Genomic DNA, 22,720 nt, shown 5'->3' with positions numbered 1-22,720 from the left:
GGGGGGGGGAACAATCCAGTAGTGGACACAACCCGGCCAGTGATGGACACGGCATGGTGGAAGGTTATTGCTGCGTGATGATCTACGCGGTGGCAAGGTTCAATGACACAGTTGTATAAAAAACATTCCCAAAGAGAGCTTTGTCAAAATAGTACACAACGTGATGACACGCTTAAGCGGAAAGCAGTCATTCATCTCTCTCTGTTATGATGTGCATAGAAGTCTAACAGCTTGAATCCAGCTGCAAACCATTGGGTGAGTTACGTCACAGAAGACAGCTGTGAAGTAAAAGCTGGCAATAATTAAACAAGGACGGATGTCTTAGTAATTAAATCCATGCCACCTTGTTGGAATAATATAATGACAGGTTCCGTCATTAAATGTATCTTTTGAGTTTCTTCCATCGAATCCCGTTTGAACTTTTATTTACTATACTGTCTTTTCAGACTTAGTCACGTTGACAAAGTACGAAGCCACATATTTTAGAAGAAGAATTTTTATGTATCGCTTATATGTGTTTCACAAGTTATTCATCTCTAATAACAGTATCTATTTTATGTAGAATTCGAAACTGTTGTGGAAAACGATCTTCTCAATTTGCGATCATCATATAATTTCTTTATTTTATAAACTCATCGATTCTGGAAATTCTAATCGCTTTAACAATTTTTTCTTGAACTAAATTTAAACTTGATTTTACCGTCGATTGGTTATTTACCAACTATGTTTACATAATCAATCGGCCCGGCTTATTGTTTGCCTACTCACTGAAAGATAAATCGAAAGCAAATTCTTCAGGATGAATTTTTCATAGAGACATAGAATTAGCAGTGCTATTATTTCACAACGTTTTTTCTTCCTCTGGAGATATTGTGAGCGTTTTTTCGCTGTTTTGCACAGAATGATGTTTCAATAACATGAAACATTTGGAATAATCACTTAGTAAACTCTTTCATTTCTAAAAGGACGTGGTAAAATTTAGTGTTCGAAATATTCGTCGATATAGATTCATCTTGATATATTTTCGTCAGATAGTGAAACAATGACGAAATCTACTATCTTTTGTCATTTTAATAACAAGACTATTGTTATGCAAATTTGTTTAGCCTGGATTTTCATTGGTCTTTCCTTTGCACAAGGTAAGTCTGCAATCCAGCGGGTATGTGTGTGGGTGGGGGTATAAGGGGGAGGCGGTGGGGGGGTGAGGGGATTGGATGGTACTTGACAGCCCTATAGTATTTAAGCAGCTCCAATCACGTGAATACACTTTACAGGTTAATCAGGCGCAACCATCTTAATTAGAGGGGTTCTCCGGTGCATGGCTGATGATGATGACGTAAACAAACTTGCTGACGAATTTCTGCATCTTTTATTTCAAAACCGCATTATATCATCATACAAATAATATGACCTATATACAAAAATATCAACAGAAGATCGTCTGATGTAATCACAGCAATTGAACTGAGAATACCATACTTTTTCATTAATAATTAAATAATTTAGTTTTACACAAAACTAGTAATTGCATGTTGATGAAATTGTTAATACAGAGAGCATTTAGCACTTAAAAAATGTACCAAATGTACCGGGTTTCAATTATAACTCTACACGAATATCACATGATAGAACTTGGGTACAACTTTTAACGAATACCTATGACTTCACAGACCACCTACTGTTGTCGACTTCCTGAAATACAGCGAGAATTTAGCCATTCAAAATAGGTCACACTCAATGAACCAGATTGTGAAGATATCTAGCACCGGAATATCCCTTTAACTCATGCATGCGGTAGATTGCGAACGGCTCAGCCTGCATAATTTGATTCGACAGATCATCATACGGCTCTAAAGGCTTACTATCACTGGTCTATCACTGGTCTATTTATTTAATATGACGCTATCATGATTTCAATGACAAATCGGAGACTTGAGCAAGTCTAATTATAACCTCACAGAGTTACTTATGCTCGAATTTGTACAGATCTCTTTATACTTATATGCGTTATTTATTATCCTTGACAGAGTTTTTTTAGCTATTCGGTTGATGGGCAGAGGGACTGGAAATTAGGGGTGGTACTGGAAAGTATATCGATTCCATCACTTTATAATACAGATAGTGATTTGGTTTTTTTCTTCTCATTAAATGCACAACATATTGCTATATACCTTAGTTCCATTACTTACTAGAAGATGTGATATATATGGTCAGTTTGTATGATAATAAATGAACTTCAAGCGGCAGTCTTTAAACTGTTAAAGCACCAGAGCACCAATAAATTTAACATTTCAAATGTATCGGTAATTGTTGCCATAGTAACATTGATAAAAGCTCGCTCAGTTCATTTGGTCTGAATTTGACTCCTTATATGTTCAGTTAAAACTTGTTCCGAATTTCATCCTCCCCTCTTTCTTGATCCTGCCATCTTCCTTCTTCATCATCTCCATTCTCATAACCATCACCTCCCCTTGACCATGTATGCCCTCCCATTACCATTATGCACATCCGTTCATATACCAGTTCCCCAATAACCCTCAAACAACCCACTCACATTAATCCTCCCATCCTCTGCTCCATTTAGCCACCCCATAACCTGTCCCCCATTTACCCCCCCCCCCCCTCGCAACCCCATACTCCCTCCGACCCCTCTCCCTAACCTCCTTATACCTCAACCCTTACCTTACCGCCTCATTAGATTCCTCCCAGGCACTGCATGCTCAATGCGAGCATTTTGTAAAACATGCTCTTGATCCCTACCCCACCCCCACTTCCCTATTCGAAAATGGAAACATACAACTTCTGATCTTTCAGTTAAATACTTTATCTGCAAGTTATTATTGTTCCTAAACGAGCCGTTTCATTAATTGTTTTCCTCAGACAAACCTCAAAAACCTGTCCTGTCCTACTGTCCTGACGATATCGAAAGCTCAACAGAAACGGGACAACCGTGGGCTACCGTCAGATGGGACGAACCTATCTACACAACATCAGATAGCCAAAAACAGAACCCCACAAAATCCCACACAAGTGGACAAAGGTAAAAATGGAAAAGGCGTACATTCTGTTACATCTCTATATGATGTAACTCTTCCCCAGTTACGATCACCCCCTAACTGTTCATGATTTGAAGCCAGTTTACAGTAATGCAAGGGATTCGAATCGCATTTCAACTTGATTTGAGAAAAAAAGCTTAGATTGTGTTGTCTGAAAAAGCTATAGGCCGATGTGTCCACCATGGTACCTTCTGCGTTACTATCCGTGATATATATAAAGCCGACAATCATTTTGAGGATTGAATTACGGGGTCGAATCGCCGTATGAAAACTGACACATCATTTTATTGGGGTAGATTTACCAGATAACCACGACAATGAAAAGTTACCGCGCATGTTCAGAAGTACATATCCCCCCCCCCACACACACACACACACACCTCCCTCCCAAGTATGACAGAGAGGTTTTCACCTCATAGCATCTATAAATCCTCACAAAGTTTGCCTTTTTTTCCCCTTCAAATGGCATCCTTAACGACATTTACAAATTAAATTTACACATCTCGTACAAACACTTACTCACTATTTGAAGAACTGTTGCTTCTAAGCATGTGTAGTTCCCTATAGCTTCTGTAAGAATTATTTTGAATCAAGAAACGGTACAAGGTTTACATTTAGTTTATGTGAACACGGGTTTTCGTAACTAGATGTTTGCCGCAAAATGTTGGTATATGATGGTACACTACGTGGTTTCCCTATTACATTCATCTATACTCTCACAAAATCCGACACCCCCCCCCCCCACCTTTAGAGTACTGTACCGGAACAAGGCTGTTGAACTTGTTAATCTCCTCTAAACAATATGGAGCGTACCATCGTCGGATTTGGAATTTAGAGAAACTTCATGCCAATATCTTCAGTTGATTAAATTACCAGGCCTGTCTTATTAATAGAACATTGAACGGTACGTAAATTAGTTAAAGAAACTTGACTAACCGATTGGAAATTAAAAAACCTGCTCAACTAGCCTTAGCTTTTCACGGCTAGCCTTCGAAATAGTACACTAATGAGCGGATCGGAAGGGTTATTAACACCTTCCATGTAGTACAATGGGTCGTTAAGGAAGACAACAGGCTGTGATTGGTAGAGTTAAGGGTGACTGCGGGTGAATTATTCACTGACAGTTGATTTATCAGTTTCCTGTCACTGCGCGCTTTTTAACAAGTTCGCAATGAACGCCGTCCAGGCAACTAATTGGATTAAAAGAAACTCAAAAGTGACAGGCGGGGATGTTACCGTGTCACTGGGTTGCAGTCGAGTAAAAGTTTGCTACATTTATAATTGGGATGACACAGAAAAACAAGATGTATGGTTGGGTGGAGTTGGAGTGGGTGATGATGGGAGGGTAGCTTTGCAGAGAAGAAACTCCTCAAAAACAGCTTCATCAGTTGTTACCTTTCAAACTTACAACGATTATTATGACGTATAGGTTAAAGTACTTTGGAGGTCCTGTCGGTATCATTTTCCGGGACGGAAAGGGAAAGGGGAGGTAGGTGATGGGAGGTATAGGACTATGAGGAAAGTTACGTACCTTATTGGTTTATGGTTTACTGATTATATAGTATAAAGATCATTAGTTTTGTCAATCACCAAGCAAGCCAGAAGTGATGTAATGATCATTCATGTGTAAACTGCCACGTCCACACATACTCCGATCTCTTGCAATGGTTTATACACAGTGGGACATGTAATTATCTAATTGAAAGCATTCGAGAGTGTCTGCCAAGAATAACTTGAATGATCTAAACTTCTTGGAAAGTACCTTTGAATTCTTTCATGGCAATTGCTTTAGCATTTTGGGGTTTGGTATTTATTAGTGACCTGCAAAGTACATGTTTTTTATGAAAGTGCGCGTGCGCGCTACAATATTGGCATTACTTGCCAAGTGAACGATACCTACATGACAGGACGTTGAAACTTAAAGTTTTATATAGTCTCTGTATATTTGCAGAGGCTAGCTGCGTGGCCAACTTGTTCTGAGCATGTCACAAGCGCCCTCACTTTGTAGGTAACTACAATATGACCATATACTCACTGGTATGTTGTCCGCCCAAAAACATAACACCATGAACAACCGAAAAGTTCTTCCTAACAATGCAAGCACTCCACGCGCACTACAATACTGCGTATTTGCAGGCAAATACAGAAGATGAAAGGCATATACCTGCCACCAATCATGTAGCATAACAAAAAAGTGGTGAACTATTTTGCATTTTTTTTACCGTAGTTAACTATCTCGTGTCTGCGCCACCAACTATTGCGTTATCTAGCAGATAATTGATTTCTTCTTTTACAGATTTTACTTGGGTGACACAATGGTCACATATTCCTTGCCGTCTCATCGTGCAACTACAAGTCTTCAATGTGTCTTCAAAATTCGAGTAATAGGTAAGACGGTTTTAACAATTTTACGTAAGAAATTTATAGATCGATGTTTCACAATATCTACAAATTGACAAAAAAGTGCGATTTTTGCAATACTTTTTATCCATGTATATCTGAGATATACTGTGGGAAGTCTAAATTATTTCCAAAAACACGTTATTGGGGACTACGGGTCTCATTTTTCCCCCCATAAATGTTTGTTTAGCCCATCAACTTCCACCTAAGGAAATTCCTATACCGATAAAGGGTTGTATCTCTAACACAAAATAAAGTAATATTAAAATGCAACATGCACTGACAGTATCTGCACCCAATACATTGTCATATTTGGAAATCCTGTTTTGAAATGCTGTGCCATAAGACAGGAAACCGAATTTGTAAAGCGGCAAAGAAACTAAAAGGAATATTTTTAACAAGTTTTAATGGAGTCAAAATACACGTTTTTGTGACTACAGGAAAGGGTTCTATAAGTGATACCTGATGGATAAAAATTAGTATATGCCACATATCGACTGCCAACCATCTACACGGTTGGCATGGTTACCTCTGAAGCAGTTTGATCAAGCTCTCGAAACAGCACAGGGAGGGGAAGGGGCTGGGGTTATGAGCTATTAAATCAATCATGTTCACAACAATACTTTTTAGGGGGTGGGGTTGCTCAGTGCTACATACAGCAATTCCAATTGTCATTGATTTGAACCATGCACCCTATCCCTCCCCCTTCCCCCGTTTCAAGTCCTTGTTGAGGTTCCTGGTGATCTAGCAACAAACCAGTGTTCAGCGATTGTGCATGATCTGTGATTAAAAAAAAAAAAGAAAATCGTAGAACAGGCTAGACTTTCCTGTTGTGGTTTCTCGTGTATAGATACAGAATCCCCGCGTGCATTACACTGTCCCGCGACGGTGACAGCTTCGGCCGACGAGGGACAGAACTACGCCACTGGCGTTACATGGACTGATCCGCTCTTTCAAGATAATGTGGCTGTCGATGAAGTTGAATCCACTCACGAAAAAGAAGACCCGTTTATGATTGGTTACACGGAAGTGACGTACACAGCAGAGGACGAGGCGGGAAATAAAGGAAAATGTATATTTAATGTGACTGTTCTTGGTAAGTCCATTTTTTTATGTTATTATTATTCTTTTTTTTTCTTCTTTTAACTTTTTCACGTAATTTTTATTATTGCACAAGGGTTCGAATATCAGATGCTAACTTGTTATACTGCATGAGCTTCAAAACCAGGAAAGAAAAAAACCAAACGTTTTAGTGAATAAAACTGTTGTTGCTTTTGTTCGTTTTGTTCTTGTTTTTTCATTATGTTTGTGGTGGAGATGCTGGGTTTTTTTTTTTTGGAGGGGAGGGGGGGGGGTCGAGGCAAACTGAGGAAGACACTAATCCTGCAAGTAACTTTGGACAACGGGGACAAATGCTTCCACAGTCATCCATTCAATAATAAGTATCAAAGAGGATTCCACAGTCCCTCGAAATTGTTTCTCTTTATGTTGCCCACAAGAATTCACCATTCCCCTTCCCGCCCTTTAAACTTTCTTGGTTCCCGAATACTCCTCCTTCCCACTGGCGGATCCAGGGCCATTGTTTGGGGGGGCCAAAGTGGCATTAGAGTGATATGGGGGAGGGGTCTAAGGGGAGGGGGTGACCCCCTTCCTTTTGGAAAATTTTCTATTTCTGAATGCCCTCAGATGCAATTTGGTGCGACAAAAGTGTACAATGGTGATGTTAATTTACTTCTAAAAAAATGTTTCCCAGGTGTAATTTTCTAAAATATTTATAAAACAAAGTTGAGATCATCTTTCTCAAGAAATTTGATTTCTCATAGGTTATAAATTTCTTACAACCAGCCTGTAACTGCAAAATGGTGTTACACTGTAAATCCTCATGCTCATACATTTACATAGCTCCCAACTCTTGAGAAGGCAAATGCTGGTCCATGCCACGAATCGCCGTCCTGGGGGAGGGGTATAAGGGGAGGGGGTGTCCCCCTCCCCTTTTGAATTTTTTTTGGAATCCTGGTGATGCCTACATGTAAAATGGTGGCACTTAGAAAGGCTTTTGTCACCCAAAATTTTCTGAGAAATATGCATTTTTTTGTGTGTAACATCAATAAATTGAATAGTATACAAATAATGAATGGTTATGAGTGCAATAGTTCCAATATTTCATGAGTTGAAAAATGGAATGTTCCATTCAACGAGGCGCAGCCGAGTTGAATGGAACAAATCACCATTCATTATTTGTTTTATACAACACCTTCAAATTTGGATATAATTGGATGTAAAATGCACACATGCAACAGATTGCTTTGAACAGACAGGTTTCTCTGCTCTCTTACCATTGAAAAAAGTGCTACCAAAAAAGTATAAGGCATGGTTCTATCTTCATAGCGTGCAATAGAGCGGATTTTGCATGCAATCGACGAGAATTGACCAATCAAATCGTCCTCGTTCTGGCGTAGTGAAGAATGTTCAAAATGTGAGTTTTGAGAAAACGCGTTCTAAAGATTTTCATATTTTGACTTTAGTATAGCGTAACTAAAAGAGGACCTTTTTTTACCGAAAGTTGTCAATATTTTAAATATAACAAATAGAACTTTGAGTTCTCATGTTTGTTGCTGAAATTTCTTACATAGTAGTAATTTTAGTGTAAACATTTTCGTCGTTATGTCATGTCATTTTCAGTTAATTTTAGACATTCGCCACACATTGATCACTGTGCTAGAACTAAATTTTGAGGTTTCGTCCTGTCACAGACTTGTATTCGTCACTTTTGTGTGTAGTAGCCATAGGGTACACCGTGAATGTTCACTGTCACATGGGGAGAGGAAGGGGGGGGGGGTTAGGTGGAATAACCTTACGATAGAAGAAAATAATCGAAGGGGTGGTACATTGGACTTAATAATTTTAAAAAGAATGTCCACGGTTTACTTTAATGTATAAAATAGACAAGGAATGGGTTATACGCAGGTATCAACATACGTGTTTTAGTATGTTTTTCTTGAGTGACATGGATGGAGTCGGATATGACGAGGGGAGGTGGTGTATAGGGCAAGGAGAGCCGGCTGTTGAAATGGTGGTATATTGGTCTTATTAATTAAAAAGAACGCCCACGTTTTGTTGCAATGTATAAAATAGACAAGGAATTTGTATGGGTTATGGGCGGATGTAAGTGTTTTAGTATGTGTTTCTTGGGTGAAATGTAGGGTGTCGGATAGAGAGATGTTGAGGTAGGGAGGGCAAAGAGAGCCGGCTGCTGAAATGGTTATATATTGGTCCTATTTATTTTAAAGAACCCCCACCATTTTCTATAATGTATAAAATAGACAAGGTATATGATGAAATGTGAACACATGCAGTTGCAAAAATAATAGTTCCAGTGGCGTAATCTGTTAAGTTGGAACTCTTATAAAGCACACAGACTACGGAAAATTGTGTGCAATTCTTCATTTTCAAGTTAGTGTATTACGTGAAATGTCTCTGACGATAGTTTCTAAGTATCCTTCAAACGCTTTTGGAAGCTATTCCACTATACTATCCCCTTAAACGGAATGTGAAATTTTATTACGCTCACAGGCACATTCATAATAACCAACCCAACAACTGTGCAATTGTTCAAGTGTTTCCAAGTTGTACTATAGTATGTTGTTCCTTCTTTTTATTCCCTTCCAGTATACATATAAAAAATTTCTTACGCTCACAGGCACATTCATAATATCCAACCCAACCTCGTGTGAATCCTCAGATTTAAAGAAGGAAATAACTGTGCCATTGTTCAAGTGTTTCCAAGATGTACTGTAGTATGTTGTTCCTTCTTTTTATTTCCTTCCAGTATACATATAAAAATTATAGAGAGGAGTCATATAACACCTCAACAAGAAGAATAACTCATATAAAAGTTTTTTTTAAGATGATAGGATACCAAACAGTCCAAGAATAACTAATATAAAAAGGGAGAAAATGTCAAGATGATAGGATATCATATAAAATACATCTACTTATACAAAAGTTATTACATAAAACGATATAACAAACAAACTATAACAAACATTCTAAGTGCTCGAACAGCACGGTAAATAAATGAGTTGCTGTAAACTTACGTTCGGTATTTTGTGTGGATTTCTTAGATTTCTGCTGGATTTGTCAGGAGAGTTTTCAGTACAGTATACAAAGGGTTATTCTGATCACTGTAAATCTTATTAGCCATTCTTGTAAACTCAGGTCTTGCAGCAGCATTTACTTTTTCTAAAAGTATATTGTATTCTAAATTAATATAGATGATGTGTATTTAAGAAACTTCATTCTTCTTTTCTTTGCTTTTTTTTTTGCAATATAAAATGGTACCAGGCAGGCACTGTATAGATCACATGTGCCAGGGTAGAATAATAGTATTGAAAACATTTTCCTTAGCATTTTGGTTAAAGAAAGACACAACGTAAGCCACACTAGATACTATATAATATACTTTTTTAATACCTTAATGCTTTGCAAGAAAAGGTCAAACTGTCGTCACTGTATACTCCCAGTACTCAGTTTTGGAGGTTCTAGCCACATCAGATCCCTCAATAATAATAATAATACGTTGCGACCTTGATAGAATGAGACCTTCATGTTTTATGGTTTATTTTCAAAAACAAATTTCCCTTATTTTTTTTTGGGGGGGGGGGGGGGGGGAGTTACGCAATAAAGTCTTGCGGTCACATGTTGGAACTATGTCATTTACAGAACACTGAAAATTTCATTGGTCAGTTTCAACAGAGCTCTTATGAATTGTACATGATACAGCAGTATCATCGGCATATTTTGTTATAGAAATGTGTGAGTTTGACCTAATTTCATCAGTATATATAGTAAATAATATAGCATATAATGGACCCCCCCCCCCCCTCCCACCCCAAGGCACACCAACCTTTATCCGATAACCCTTTATCCAACCTTACTTGTCTGGGCCATCCTTGAAGAAATTGTGTCAGCCAATGAATAAGCCATGTTTCTTTGATAAATCGTAAAAGATCCTTCATTAATTGAAGCATTTGGCAAGACAGTATTAAAGATTGCTATACAGATTTTCTAGTAATTCGGTCTAAACGCCCCCCCCCCCCCCCCTCCTCGTCCTTTGTAGCAAAGTAACTACTTAGTATAAACTATGCTAGTACCTTCCAAAGTTTCATGTAAAAGTATGTGACCTTCAATTATGTAACTAGGTATTACTTAGCTAGAAAAAGGTAGTTTTAAGTTAGGCTAGAGTAATGCTCGTGATGAGCAAAGCCGCCAACAGCTAAGAGAAACCGTACTTCTTTAGGGAGATGTTACATTTGTAACGATTTGACGATTTGTATCTCGGCAAAACGTCAATTTTCAGATTGTTCTCATTTTGACGAGTTGTCGTATCTCAACAAAACGTCAATTTTCAGATCTTTTTCATTTTGGCGACTTGTTATATTTCGGCTAAACGTTAACATTCAGATTTCATTCATTTTGACGACTTGTTGTATCTCAGCAAAACGTCAATTTTCAATATTTTGTCATTTTGACGACATGCTGTATCTCGGCAAAACGTTGAGATTCAAATTTTTGTCATTTTGACGACTTGTTGTATCTCGGCAAAACGTCAATTTTCAAAATTTTGTCATTTTGACGACTTGTTGCATCTCGGCAAATTTAATAATTTTGTCGTTTTGACGAGTTGTTAAACTCGGCAAAACGTCTTTTTTCCGAATTTTGTCATTTTGACGAGTTTGTTTCTCTTTCATCACCATGTCCCTTCTGCGCTTCCGTAGTATGTGAATACTGTATTAATCAATTAAATGACGAGGTGAACTAATAAAGATATTACCTTCCCATAATCCTGGGTGTTTTCAAATGGCAGTTAGTTGGTTCTCAAGTCAGTATGGCATGGTTGTTATGTTCGGCTTGTTCCAAAGGGTAATATTCGTCGATATGCAAAAATGCATGGACCTTAGACAAATAGTGTTACTGAGTGGTTGTAATGATGACTAAAGTATTCGTCAGTATGTGAAAACGAGAGTGGGTCTTAGGTGGACATTCGTCAAAAATGAGTCAGAAAAAACGAAAACAATAGACAGTTTTAAAACTTCTAACCCGGCTCAACCGATTCTTCACCCTCGAAGTAGGTAAGAACAATATTTAACTCAATTTCGCCAAAAGTGCACGTTCGCCACTACGCGAAAACGGGGACGAAATGGCCGGAATATAGTTAGGTGTTGTATAATAGGTGATAATTCATTCTTTCCCGTGGCATGAAAATGTTCCCTGCTCGCCCCAATGAAAAGAAATATAGGCTAATTTGAGGTTCAAATGATGCTGTAAAGGAGATTTTATACTCTATTATGCTAAATGCTAAAGAAATGATGGTTGCTAAGTCAAGATTTGATGCAAATTTTTTTATGTATACTTGACAATTACAATGCGGTTTTTTCGGACGCTTGTGCGGGTCAGCGGGTTTGGGTGTTAGAATGCGGGTCTAATTCCCGCGAATTGCGGGTCAGTTGGGAGCTCTGCATTTAATTTTAAACCAGAAAACGAAAAGGTTTAGACTAGTCTACCACTGTTATTCCTCTCGATTTTTTTTATTTCCAATCATATGATTTAGCGGATGTTCGGACACACTTTTTGGCTCACCTTTGGGGGGGCCATGGCCCCCCTTGGCCCCCCCCCCTTGGATCCGCCAGTGCTCCTTCCTATCCGTTCATATCCAAATCCGTTCACGCTACCAGTTTGAAAGTTTCTTTTCTTCATCCTTAATCCCCTCTAGATATGGAAGTTTCTTTTTTTGTCCGTAATCCCCTCTAGATATGGAAGTTTCTGTTCTTTATCTTTAATCCCCTCTAGATACGGAAGTACCTGTGATCAATGACTGCCCTTTGGATATCATCGCTCTGTCACCCGGATCGACGAGGAGTCGCGCCGTGGAATGGAAGACCCCTTCCCCGAACGATAATTCCGGTCACGTGGAGATGACGTCACAATTTCATCCTGGTCATCGATTTCAATTGGGTCGTACGATGGTGTCATACATCGCACGTGACCAAGCCCAGAACGAAGCCGTTTGCACTTTTGGTGTCTTCATCAAGGGTGAGAAACTAGCATGCGACAAGTATTAAACTTATTCGACCGTACTTCAAAGTATGCAATAAATGTTTTGGCAGGCCATTATATACGATGATGTCTATACACCCTTCATATCCCCCTACCCCAGTCCCACCTCTCACCCTTATTTTCGAAGGTGTGAGTCTGTGAGGTTTGACAAGTAGTGAGGACTTGCATGCTGCTTGCCCAGTGCTATACTAAAGAGAATCAAACTGATTGCAAAGTCAAATCAGATAGTGGTGGCGTTCAGTAGTTGATTCGGCCTCGTATGTAGTGCAATTAAAGGGAGAAAAGGACATTGCCTTAAATATTTCTGTAATGGATTTGTGGTGTGTGTGTGAGCATCTACAGGGATGGTGCAATATAATCATATAATACCTCCAAAAATAATCCCATTCCCTCCTCGAACCCCTCGGCCCTCCCTCCCTCCCTGTCTCCATTTCTATGACATGGAATCTAAATTCCCGACGACCCCTCTCCACTTCCTATTCCTCCTATGATATTAGTTCATGGGGACGAAAGCACAACTTAGACTACCTTAAGAAACACGTCATATTTAAGTAGATTTCCATTTTGTTTTATTTAATTTTATTTATTTATTTTTATTTATTATTATTTTTATTTATTTTTTATGGGTTTTTTTAATATTATTTTTTTTTATTATTATAATTTTTTTTACAATTCAATGTCTATCTATTTCTGGATCGTGACAGCGAGTGTACCAGAGAACCGAATTTACGTCCGTTCGGTGACGACCACATCCATTAAATTAGCATGGCCAGAAACTACCGACACCCGTGCATCTAGTTACCTAATTTACATATGGAAAGTAAGAGAGAGGGAACCAATGCCGTACGAGCATCTCTATCAGGTGACCGATCGGAGACACGCCGTAGCAACGCGAACGGTCCAAGACTTAATACCGGGAGAAATATACAATATCCGCATCGTAGTGGCGGGAACATCTAGCGGTATATTCACCCAACAACGAACACGTGAGTCAAGTTTATAAAGATACGTGTAAGCATATACAAGTGGAGACCAGACACTTCCTACTTCTCCCATTATTGGGATTTCTGGGGCAAACGGTATAAAAAAAAAATATTTCGCCAATCATTCCAAGTTCATGCAGATGTTTTCAATTTCGAATCAAATATTCTCGACCGACCGGCCAGGCCGGGACACAAAGGGACCGTACCCAGGCCCACCTCATGTGCAGATTACTGTGGCCCCTCCCCCACGGTCTTCAGCGGCCACCACCATGTGTACAAAAAACTTCACAAGTTACAGATCACATGGTTTGTGCCCCTCCTTGAGTTAATGGTGTCCCTTCTTCCATTGCCGGTGCCCCTCCAACCCCAAATTCTTCCCTTCCATTACACCGTCCTTCGCCGCGCCCAAGCCAAGGAAATTGGTCCCTGTGCATACGGCCATAAGCATGTGGAGAGATCTATGTTTTCACTGAAAAGAATTGCGCAAGGGAGTGTACCTTTCTTATAGTTTAATCTAACATGAAAATACGTGTTTGCAAGATATAAAAGATACCAAAATTAACTACCAGTTACCTTCTCTCTCTTGTTTGATTTCGGGCAAAAACATTTGAGGTTCCTTTGTTCCCTTTTGTTGTTTGGACAAAGTTTGCCACTTTTACTTTGTGGTTTTCCTATACAAAAGCCTTTGAGACATTTGCGATCTCTATTAGGTTTCGTTTCCAAAAACTTTTCAACTTCCTTTCCGTTCCTTAGTTCTCTATTTTATTTTCATACAAAACTTTCAAGAGAATGCGACAATGCTATTTTTTGGCTTTCCTAGAAAGTATTCAAGGTTTCCTTTGTTTCCGTATTGATTACATACAAAAGCTGTGAGATTGGTTTGTAGACCTTTCCGTTAGCTAATATCCTGTTAAAGTCTTTATAGCAAGACATATTGAAGTCCCTTGTTTCTACGGTTGTTCTGAAATGCCATTTAAGGTTCTCCTCTATCCTTATTTATTTCATTCGAAAACTTATAACATTCCGAAGAAATTCTACTGTATTTTTTTTTTTGTGTCTTTTTTGGTATCGTAAAGTCTATTTAGGTTCCTTTGTATTATATTGTTTTTCTATACCAAACCTCGTTAGTCCCCTTTTTCAGTTTTATAGTCGTACACAAAAGTTGTTTTCGGATTACTTCGTAGGTATATATGCTGTTTCCCTTTTGTGCGTGTGTGCGTGTGCGTGTGCGCGTGTGTGCTCGTGCGCGTGTGTGCGTGTTTTATTGCAGAGCTTGATGAGGTTGCTTTATTTTGTATTGTTATTCCTCCTTTGTATTCGATTGTTTTCCTACAGTCCCTTCACCACCATCATCAATTCAATCGGACCACGTCAGTCTTCGTCCAACCTCATTCGTCTTAAAATGGCAATCTGGAATCGGAATTTTCCAGCGATATCACGTGATAGTCAGAGACGCTTCAAGTTTAGAGGTCATGTTGGATAGACAGTTAGATCAATCGCATTCCATGGTAATGGTCACTGGATTGGAGCCAGATACTAAATACGCATGCGCAATAACTACGATCAGCGGAGGGAGGCGTGGAAGGCAAGAAAGTGATGTAGTTTTAGTGAACGTCAGGACAGGTGAGTGAAAACGATATGTGGGCTTCTTTTAATAATGGTATATTTGATTCGATGGTCAATATTTTGTACAGCCAAACTTTCGAAACTATGGGACGCGACCGCAAAATCTTTTTCTGTTCTCGACAGGGAGAAATGAAGAGGGTGCATAAGGGGAAGTGGGGAGGGGGGTATTTTAGGTTGCAATAATGACCTCCATGGGTTGACTGTACTCTTATACACAATGTTATACACAATGTTCATTTTGATTTGCAGAAAGTCTACCGCCCTTGCAAGTAGAAGCTTTGCGTGTGACGTCATCCTCTCTTAGCGTCATATTCAACTTCCCACCAGAGGAGAGTGACGTCACTGCGGTTGATGACGTGTTTGAGACGAGTCAAGCTGTATTCCTGTACGAATCCAACGTGGAGGCCTACGCTGACACCGCTTTCCCGAAGAATGACGGTAACACACGGTTTACATTTGAATCACTGCAACCTATGATAAATTACACGGTAAAGGTAATTGACAACGAGAGTGGACGATCACTGCAAGCAAGCTTTTTAACTGGTGAGAACTTAAAGCCATAACTTTACCTCTTATTTGTCTTTTCCTTATACAATGAAGTACTTTTGGACACGTGATAGTTCAAAGGTACCTTTGCGGTGAAATGAAGCCAAGGAGGTTCTACCAAGACATTTACATCGTTATACTATCTACGGTCAGATACATTCCCACAAAATATTGACAGATTTCTTTTGCGTTTTTACCTTTAACATTAGAACCACCGGAAGTAAGAGGATTGAGGGCGGTGTTTATTGACGATACTTCAATCCGGATTTCCTGGGATCAAATCAATATTCCGGGTATAGTTTACGAAATCGACCTTTCACCTCGACCGCCTCAAATGGAGAAACTAATAACAACTGACCTGAACGAGTGTAACCTTGACAACCTCATCACCTTAGAAACGTACATAATTACACTTTCTTCCGTATATGGAAATCACCGAAGTTCATCCATATCCATACAGGTTGTCCCTGGTCTTGACAATTCGAGTACAAACACGATAGGTAAGAATACAATATGTTGCCATGGAAACTTGAAAATATCCAAAATCTTTACCACTTTATTCCACACTTTATACACACATGGAATCCTTGCGGAACTCAACACAAAAACCCCGTTATGCAGCAAATATCGCTACAATATAAGCACATTTCGCGCCAACTCTTTTCATAACTTTCTAAGCATAGCACTCAGAAAACTCTTTCTTATGTCATTTTGAAGAAACTTGTTTCTTCTTTACAATGATGTGTCGTTATTTATTATGCGTGTGAACTAAACCCCGTACATTTGAATATGAAAAAGTAAAAACCACATCGGAAAGCAGTGAACGTCTTCAAAATGTCCCTATCTCTCAATGCTTACATTGTGCTTGCTGGGAGTGTGATTGCGTAACCAATAGTTGACTCTTTTCTCTAGTGATACAAAATTCGACTTGATTGGTCAATATTAAGGCTCGTACTTTTCACCAGCAAATCAAAAGCATCGTAAGAAAGTCTTCCTTTACACGGCTAATCTGAACACAGCACAGTGTGCAGTGCTCTCACAGCAATTTAGGAGAGTGAAAACAGCATTTAAAGGGAATGAAGACTCGCGCACAAAGACGCCTAGATAGGCAATGTCCCTCCGTCGCCTCCCCCTCCCCTCGTCTTCCCCCGCGCCTCACCCTCCGGTCCCTCCCAATCCCTCCACCCTACCCTACCCATTTTATTTATGAACTAGACTCATCGGTCAGACAGACACATCGGTTTGTTTCTAATATGCATATTAGCTATTAAGTGTATTACTACTCACATCATTCACTGTTTGATTTATCTTTACAGACGGATCGTGTACTGGAGCTGTAACGTTGTACGTCCTGTTCTTATTAACGACACTAATCTTAACAGCCTACGTCTTTGCGTTATTCTGTTGGAATTTACCTGCTTGCGTACTTCCGGTAAGTTTATGTTCTAAGATTTGCATACAAAGATCAGTGGCGTATCTCAAAGAGAGGGGAGGGGACGGCGGGAAGGTGTGGGTGAGTGGCAATGTGAGATGGCGGTGAAGTGAAACATGGGCAGGTATCCTCTTGGTACTCTTGTCTCGCCCCAAACCGCGTGCCGCCCTCAGAAAAAAAAGTTAACTTTCCGTTGCTTTTCTTCTTGTCGCTACAAAATGCAGACAGTAATGAAACGTGATACCTTGTTATCTTTTATCTGGACCTGAGATCAGGGAGTTCCATAACAAATCCCTGCTGAGATGTCTATCGCTGTTGTGTACCCTGTGTTGTGGGTATTGACCGTAGCTGCATGTATTGACTGTACACTAGTGTCTAATTACCGACGGTAGCAAGCTGTGTGTGTATTTTCTGGGATCGATGGTGGTATCTAACACTTCTGTTACACCTCATACGAAACTAGGCCAGATTACCGGCATCAGACTTTTCTTTGTGCGCGTGTCTTCACTCCTTTTAAGTTTGGTGTTTTCGTTTAGCCATTCACGTGCTTCCATTGGTTTTTGTCTTCATTTCAGTCCGAGTCTGACAATTATTTAGAAAGTTTTAAAAAGGGCTCAAAGGGAAGACGGGGTGCACATGACATAAATATTATTACATGTATTCAATATTTACAGATATATAAATTTTAAGTAAGATTTTCATACAATAAAAAGGTTTGGAAATGTAGAAAAAAAACGATAATTTTCAAATGGTGAATCTCATTCAGCATTCAACCGATTCAAACCATTCCAACTTATTAGAGGGCGTTATCACAAAATGATTAGAAGATCTGAATAAATGGTTTGCTCGTCACACAACGTGACAGGAGTGTAAGGCTTCTGAAGAATATATGCCATGATGACATCACAGACCCCCCACTGTAAACCACCCTCTGAAAAACTGGAGGGATTATCCAGTAGAAACAGGTTACCTTCAATCACCCATATCTCGAGTTATGAACAAGATGCTGAGGAAGGGGGTCTTTAACCCCAATAGAGAGGAATATTTTTCTCCTTCAAGACAAATGTTACAATATATGCCACTGGTATATCCCTTCAATAGAAATGACCTTCCGATCATTCTTCACCATTACAAAATTCTCTCTTGTTCATCGTGAGACCGAAAACATTAATTTGGTTACTTGTAAATGAGGTTGGTCGGAGAACAAAAAGAAGACTTTTTATTTGACTTTCTTTGTATACTTTCTTTCTTCTCATTTTCCCTAATGTAGCCTGATATGAGAAAGACAATTAATACAGAAAACCATTACGAAGATCCCGTGGAGCAGATTATCGAAACCAAAGACACCCTGCCATCATTTGGGTCAAGTTTTAAAGAGCAGCTAAATGGCATTGTCAGCCGCGGTGCTAATCCACTTAGATTTCTTTCCATGAGACTCAACGTCTACAATACGAACTCAGATAAGGACGATAAGGACGATAAAGGCTATGCGAAACCAGTGATAATCAGTGCTAAAGCAAGGACCCAGTCAGAACGAGTACCACGTCTGAAAAGGTAGGTGGTGACCGCATGTATATATGTGTGCGTTTGTTTTGTATTCTGACCGAGGACTTGAACAAAAGAATTTCAGGTCCTCGCTTGTGATTTCTAAAGAATAACCACGTCCTCGGAAGAATTCTATTGTATGGGGGTATTGTTAAGGTTAGGGTACGTGGACTTGAACAATGGAAAATACAATGGGGTCCTCGGTCTGAATGTAATACAAACATGTGTGTATATATGTGTGTATCACGCGTGTATGTATGCGTGTATGTATCTATTTTAGATCCTCCTGCAAGCAGGAACTCGAGAGGAAACCATCATTGGCTGATCAAAGCCGCAAGATGACCGAAGTTAGATTCATATTTAACGTCCATGATTACGAATTTTCAATATTATCAACAACTCTGTACCTGGACGACATATTTCGCGAGGAAGTTGTTGGAAAGGGGTGACACAAGCATATAATAAGATATCCACTGATTCTCAAGAATTGCCATCCGGCTTAATCGAAAGTACTTCAGGCCCATTGCAACATGAGGCTTGAGAGTACGTTGTAAATCTTCCATTGGTAGGTGCCACTCCTCTCCAAATTTTCATATCTAAATTTGCCTGGTATAAGAAAAACATTTACCCATCCATCTAGATGACTCATATTTGCTGATCGCCGGTGGCGACTCATCAAAGTATGTTGACAAACCCACAAGCCTTCAAATTTTGCTTCGATCTAATATCCGTCTTGTTCTTTCGTATTTTATTTTTAAATTCTGTTTCTTTATTTCTTGTTGTTAAATGCTGGTTCTTTCTTCTCTCTTACAGAAGTAGCAGTACATCAGCTTTGTACCTCAACGTCCGACGAAATTTAAAGGACAGCCTACTCATTGAAGAAGACTTTGAAAATGATTCAATAGAGAGCATGCGCAGTAACACAGAGAGTATTATATGGTGTTAAAATCAAACTATTAACCAAGCACAGATTTGACTGAACTGTGAAAAGAAATATAGTGTCGCACGAAGTTTTAAAGAATTAGTTGTAATATAATTAAGTGGGACCGAACTAGAAGGAAACAGATTCATATTACCGAGAAGGTCTCAAAGGTGGGGCCAGGGGCTTTCGGACATTAACATATGATTCAGATCAGAAAATCTTCAGAAGTGCTATTTATCGCCCACATCCTGTCATTTGTAACGTATTCGAAGTTTAAAGAGACTACTTTCAGCGAGGTTTCTTATTGTTATTTCCGTTTAATTTATAAAAGTAGGTGTCATTATTTTCGTTTTAAAATTCGCGAAGTATTTTTTTCCCTCTACTGCCTCGATTTAGGCAGTTGAACGGTCTCCAACAAGCTCCACCTTGCCGCAATCAGGAAATCGGACACATTTTTCAGATTTGGACGAAGGGGGCAGGTGGGAGGGGGAGGGTGGGACGGAGTGGGACTATTTAAACTACTATATAAGTGAAGGCGTTTTGATCCGAAACTTCATTAAAAAAAATTCACAGAGCAATCTTGGATGACATTTTAACACCATTTAAAGATTCATTAAAAAATGTGATATTTTGCTAAGTCTTATTTTAATAGTGCGTTTTGTGTTGCATCTGAGGGACTGACCTGACGGATAACATATGTGTGTTAGAGCTTAATTGATGAGCCTCGGATGTTAAAAAGGCCACTTCTCAAAAAAAATTTAAGTGCCTTAGAAATACAATCGAGACTAATATCTGATAACAGTGATTTTTTAATTTACGTTGGTGATTAATCAAGGGCGTAGGAACCAGCCCCCCCCCCCAGTGAAAAATATGGTGGGCGGAAGTATCATTCCGCCCCCAGCTTCGCAAGTCAGAAAACCCCTTCCAAATAAGAAAAAAAGTCTCATTTGGAGCACCAAATTGCATCTAAGGCCAGGTGAAAATGCAAAATTATTTGCAAAATGGAGTGGGTGCTATATTGCACCAAATTGCATCTGAGGCCACCTGGAAATGCAAAAAAAATCCAAAGGGGGAGGGGGACACCCCCTCCCCTTAACCACTCCTCCCCCAGGCCGGCCATCAGTCTTCAGCCACTCCCCCCCCCCCCACTCAAAAGTACATTCCTACGCCACTGGGTGATTTATTACAAAATATTTATTGATTTATTGAAAACACTAATTATTTATTACCTCACCGGTTAATCATGATCTTACATGCTGTTACATTTACTGTCAGCTATTTGAAGGTTTAAAAAAAAAACAGTTCTTGAAGAATGAAGTATTTACTTAACTAATAGGTTAATAATTCACATCAATTTATTTTTAGGTTGAATACCAATTAACGTGAACATTTTAATGATAATTTTCACATGGAACGCTGTCGCAGCTGCTGTTAAATACACATGACGTGAAAGTTCAATGGGGTTCTACAGTATTTCTTCAAAGGGCGATGTCATATCGTTCCTAATACAGAGCCGAATATATACGAGTCTGGGTTAGTTCTTTGGTCCTAACTTATAGTCCTCCATATACGGCTCTGCGGGTCGCAACAGTGACGTAGATATGGCTCTGGGTCCCAATGCGCGTGATCCATCCTGTTTACAGATCTCCAAAGATTTTGCATAGAGCTGTTATTATAGATCTCAATCTAAGTGATAGTTGTGAAACTTTATTGAAAAAAACTGTCTTCGATAATTACGAGAGGAATCGCAGGCATCCGTCCAGGGATCATGTCCCACTCGAAATATTCCACCTTAGAAATGTTTTGTATTTGTGTACAAGTACAACTAAGACAGTGATTATTATGTCGTTCTCAAATTATTTCGAGAACAACACTTCACATCCTTAAACTATGATAATTTAGTGAATCAATATTTATATTATTATTAATCCCTAACCTATGGGAAGTTGGGAACCTTTTGCCACTGTAAACTCGACTCCAACCTATTATCGAATGGTATAGTCCAAAATATACCAACCGGCGACGAATGATGGGACATGATGAAGGTCCAGTATATTCCACGTTTGGCCGATGTGACTTAAAAAACCTCAAAGAAGCTTTCTGAGACGTGCGTAAAGTTGCCAAACGAACGGTGAACAACATTCCGTTGCTAAAATGTGCTACTTGGTTAAAGTAAGAACCGTATGACAGTTCGAATATGTCACACTATGAGTGAATTAGGGATGAATGTGCAGGCATTTCGCCCAGCAGCGACCGTCAGAGATTCCCCAAAGGAATTCACTGTGATTTCAGAGATTGCAGATTGTCAAGTTTCGCGGAACTGGATATGACAGCGCCCCTCTATTCACTTAGCTGAAAGTCGCCATTCTCCACTCCGGTAATAAAAGAAACTTATATTCGTAAATCGTAATATGCAAAGAGGTCACCATCTTGTCACATTTTAGTTTTGTTTCGAAGAGACATTTGAAGAGGGCGGGGTGGGGGTTGGCGATGAAGGGGGCAATAAAGCTGTGCAGACGACCGTCTCTGCAGGTGCATCTAGGCCTACAGGCTACAGTAGATACTAGGCCTAACTCAATTTCGAAATACTGAGCAAGAGCTATTATTATATGTGGTCCTTTAAATCTTTGATACTAAGATATACATCATTTCAGGGGAGAGGAGTATGGGAGGGGGAAGAAAGTTATTTTTCAAGGTTTTCGAATATTGCACATTTCATAGGACATATATATGCATAAACAGTTCCTCAGTCACATTCCTGCCCCCTCCATTCAACAACCTTTCCCATAATCCCTTTAGAATAATAAAAATATGGTCAACGTGTGATAGCGCATTTGTAGAGAGGAGACATACATGTATTCATACGATATCTCAGAGTGTGTTAGACAGCAAGAAGATTATTCTGGAAAATTGATTTAAGTCGTCCTGATTCGTCCATCTTGCCATCAAACCATGAAAGGATCGTTAGTATCATAAACGGTCACAGCCTGATTCGGTCAATTTGACCCAAACTCCCTGGTGCCTCCCCCTCCTCACCCTGTTCAACCCCTCCTCACACATTCAACACCCCCCCCCAAAAAAAAAAAGAGGAAAG

The 22,720-nt window shown here is 39.4% G+C and overlaps 2 protein-coding genes across 3 annotated transcripts in view; both read left to right on the top strand.

Moving 5' to 3' along the window:
- Positions 1-43: 43 nt before the first annotated feature.
- LOC139966493 (tenascin-R-like) lies at positions 44-20,095 on the top strand. Of its 2 annotated transcripts, none has more exons than XM_071969566.1 (12): positions 44-255; positions 2,881-3,040; positions 5,353-5,444; positions 6,307-6,552; positions 12,306-12,548; positions 13,277-13,558; positions 14,891-15,178; positions 15,431-15,724; positions 15,937-16,227; positions 17,044-17,159; positions 18,430-18,713; positions 19,518-20,095. In XM_071969566.1, exons 3-12 carry the CDS (start codon positions 5,372-5,374, stop codon positions 19,648-19,650), a joined length of 2,250 nt encoding a protein of 749 aa, XP_071825667.1. In that variant the 5' UTR covers positions 44-255; positions 2,881-3,040; positions 5,353-5,371; the 3' UTR covers positions 19,651-20,095. The 2 variants fall into 2 exon arrangements, with proteins under 2 accessions (XP_071825667.1, XP_071825658.1); XM_071969557.1 differs by lacking the exon at positions 44-255 and adding an exon at positions 1,028-1,139.
- A 1,881-nt stretch (positions 20,096-21,976) lies between these two features.
- LOC139966454 (phosphonoacetaldehyde hydrolase-like) overlaps positions 21,977-22,720 on the top strand; it is a 38,507-nt gene continuing 37,763 nt past the window's right edge. The window contains exon 1 of the mRNA XM_071969506.1: positions 21,977-22,003. The gene's annotated coding sequence lies outside the window, so the exon portion shown is untranslated. The remainder of the gene's footprint in view (positions 22,004-22,720) is intronic.

Source organism: Apostichopus japonicus, chromosome 1 (genome assembly GCF_037975245.1).
Source record: "Apostichopus japonicus isolate 1M-3 chromosome 1, ASM3797524v1, whole genome shotgun sequence".
NCBI classification, from domain to species: domain Eukaryota; kingdom Metazoa; phylum Echinodermata; class Holothuroidea; order Aspidochirotida; family Stichopodidae; genus Apostichopus; species Apostichopus japonicus.
This window is presented reverse-complemented; position numbering and strand designations above follow the sequence as displayed.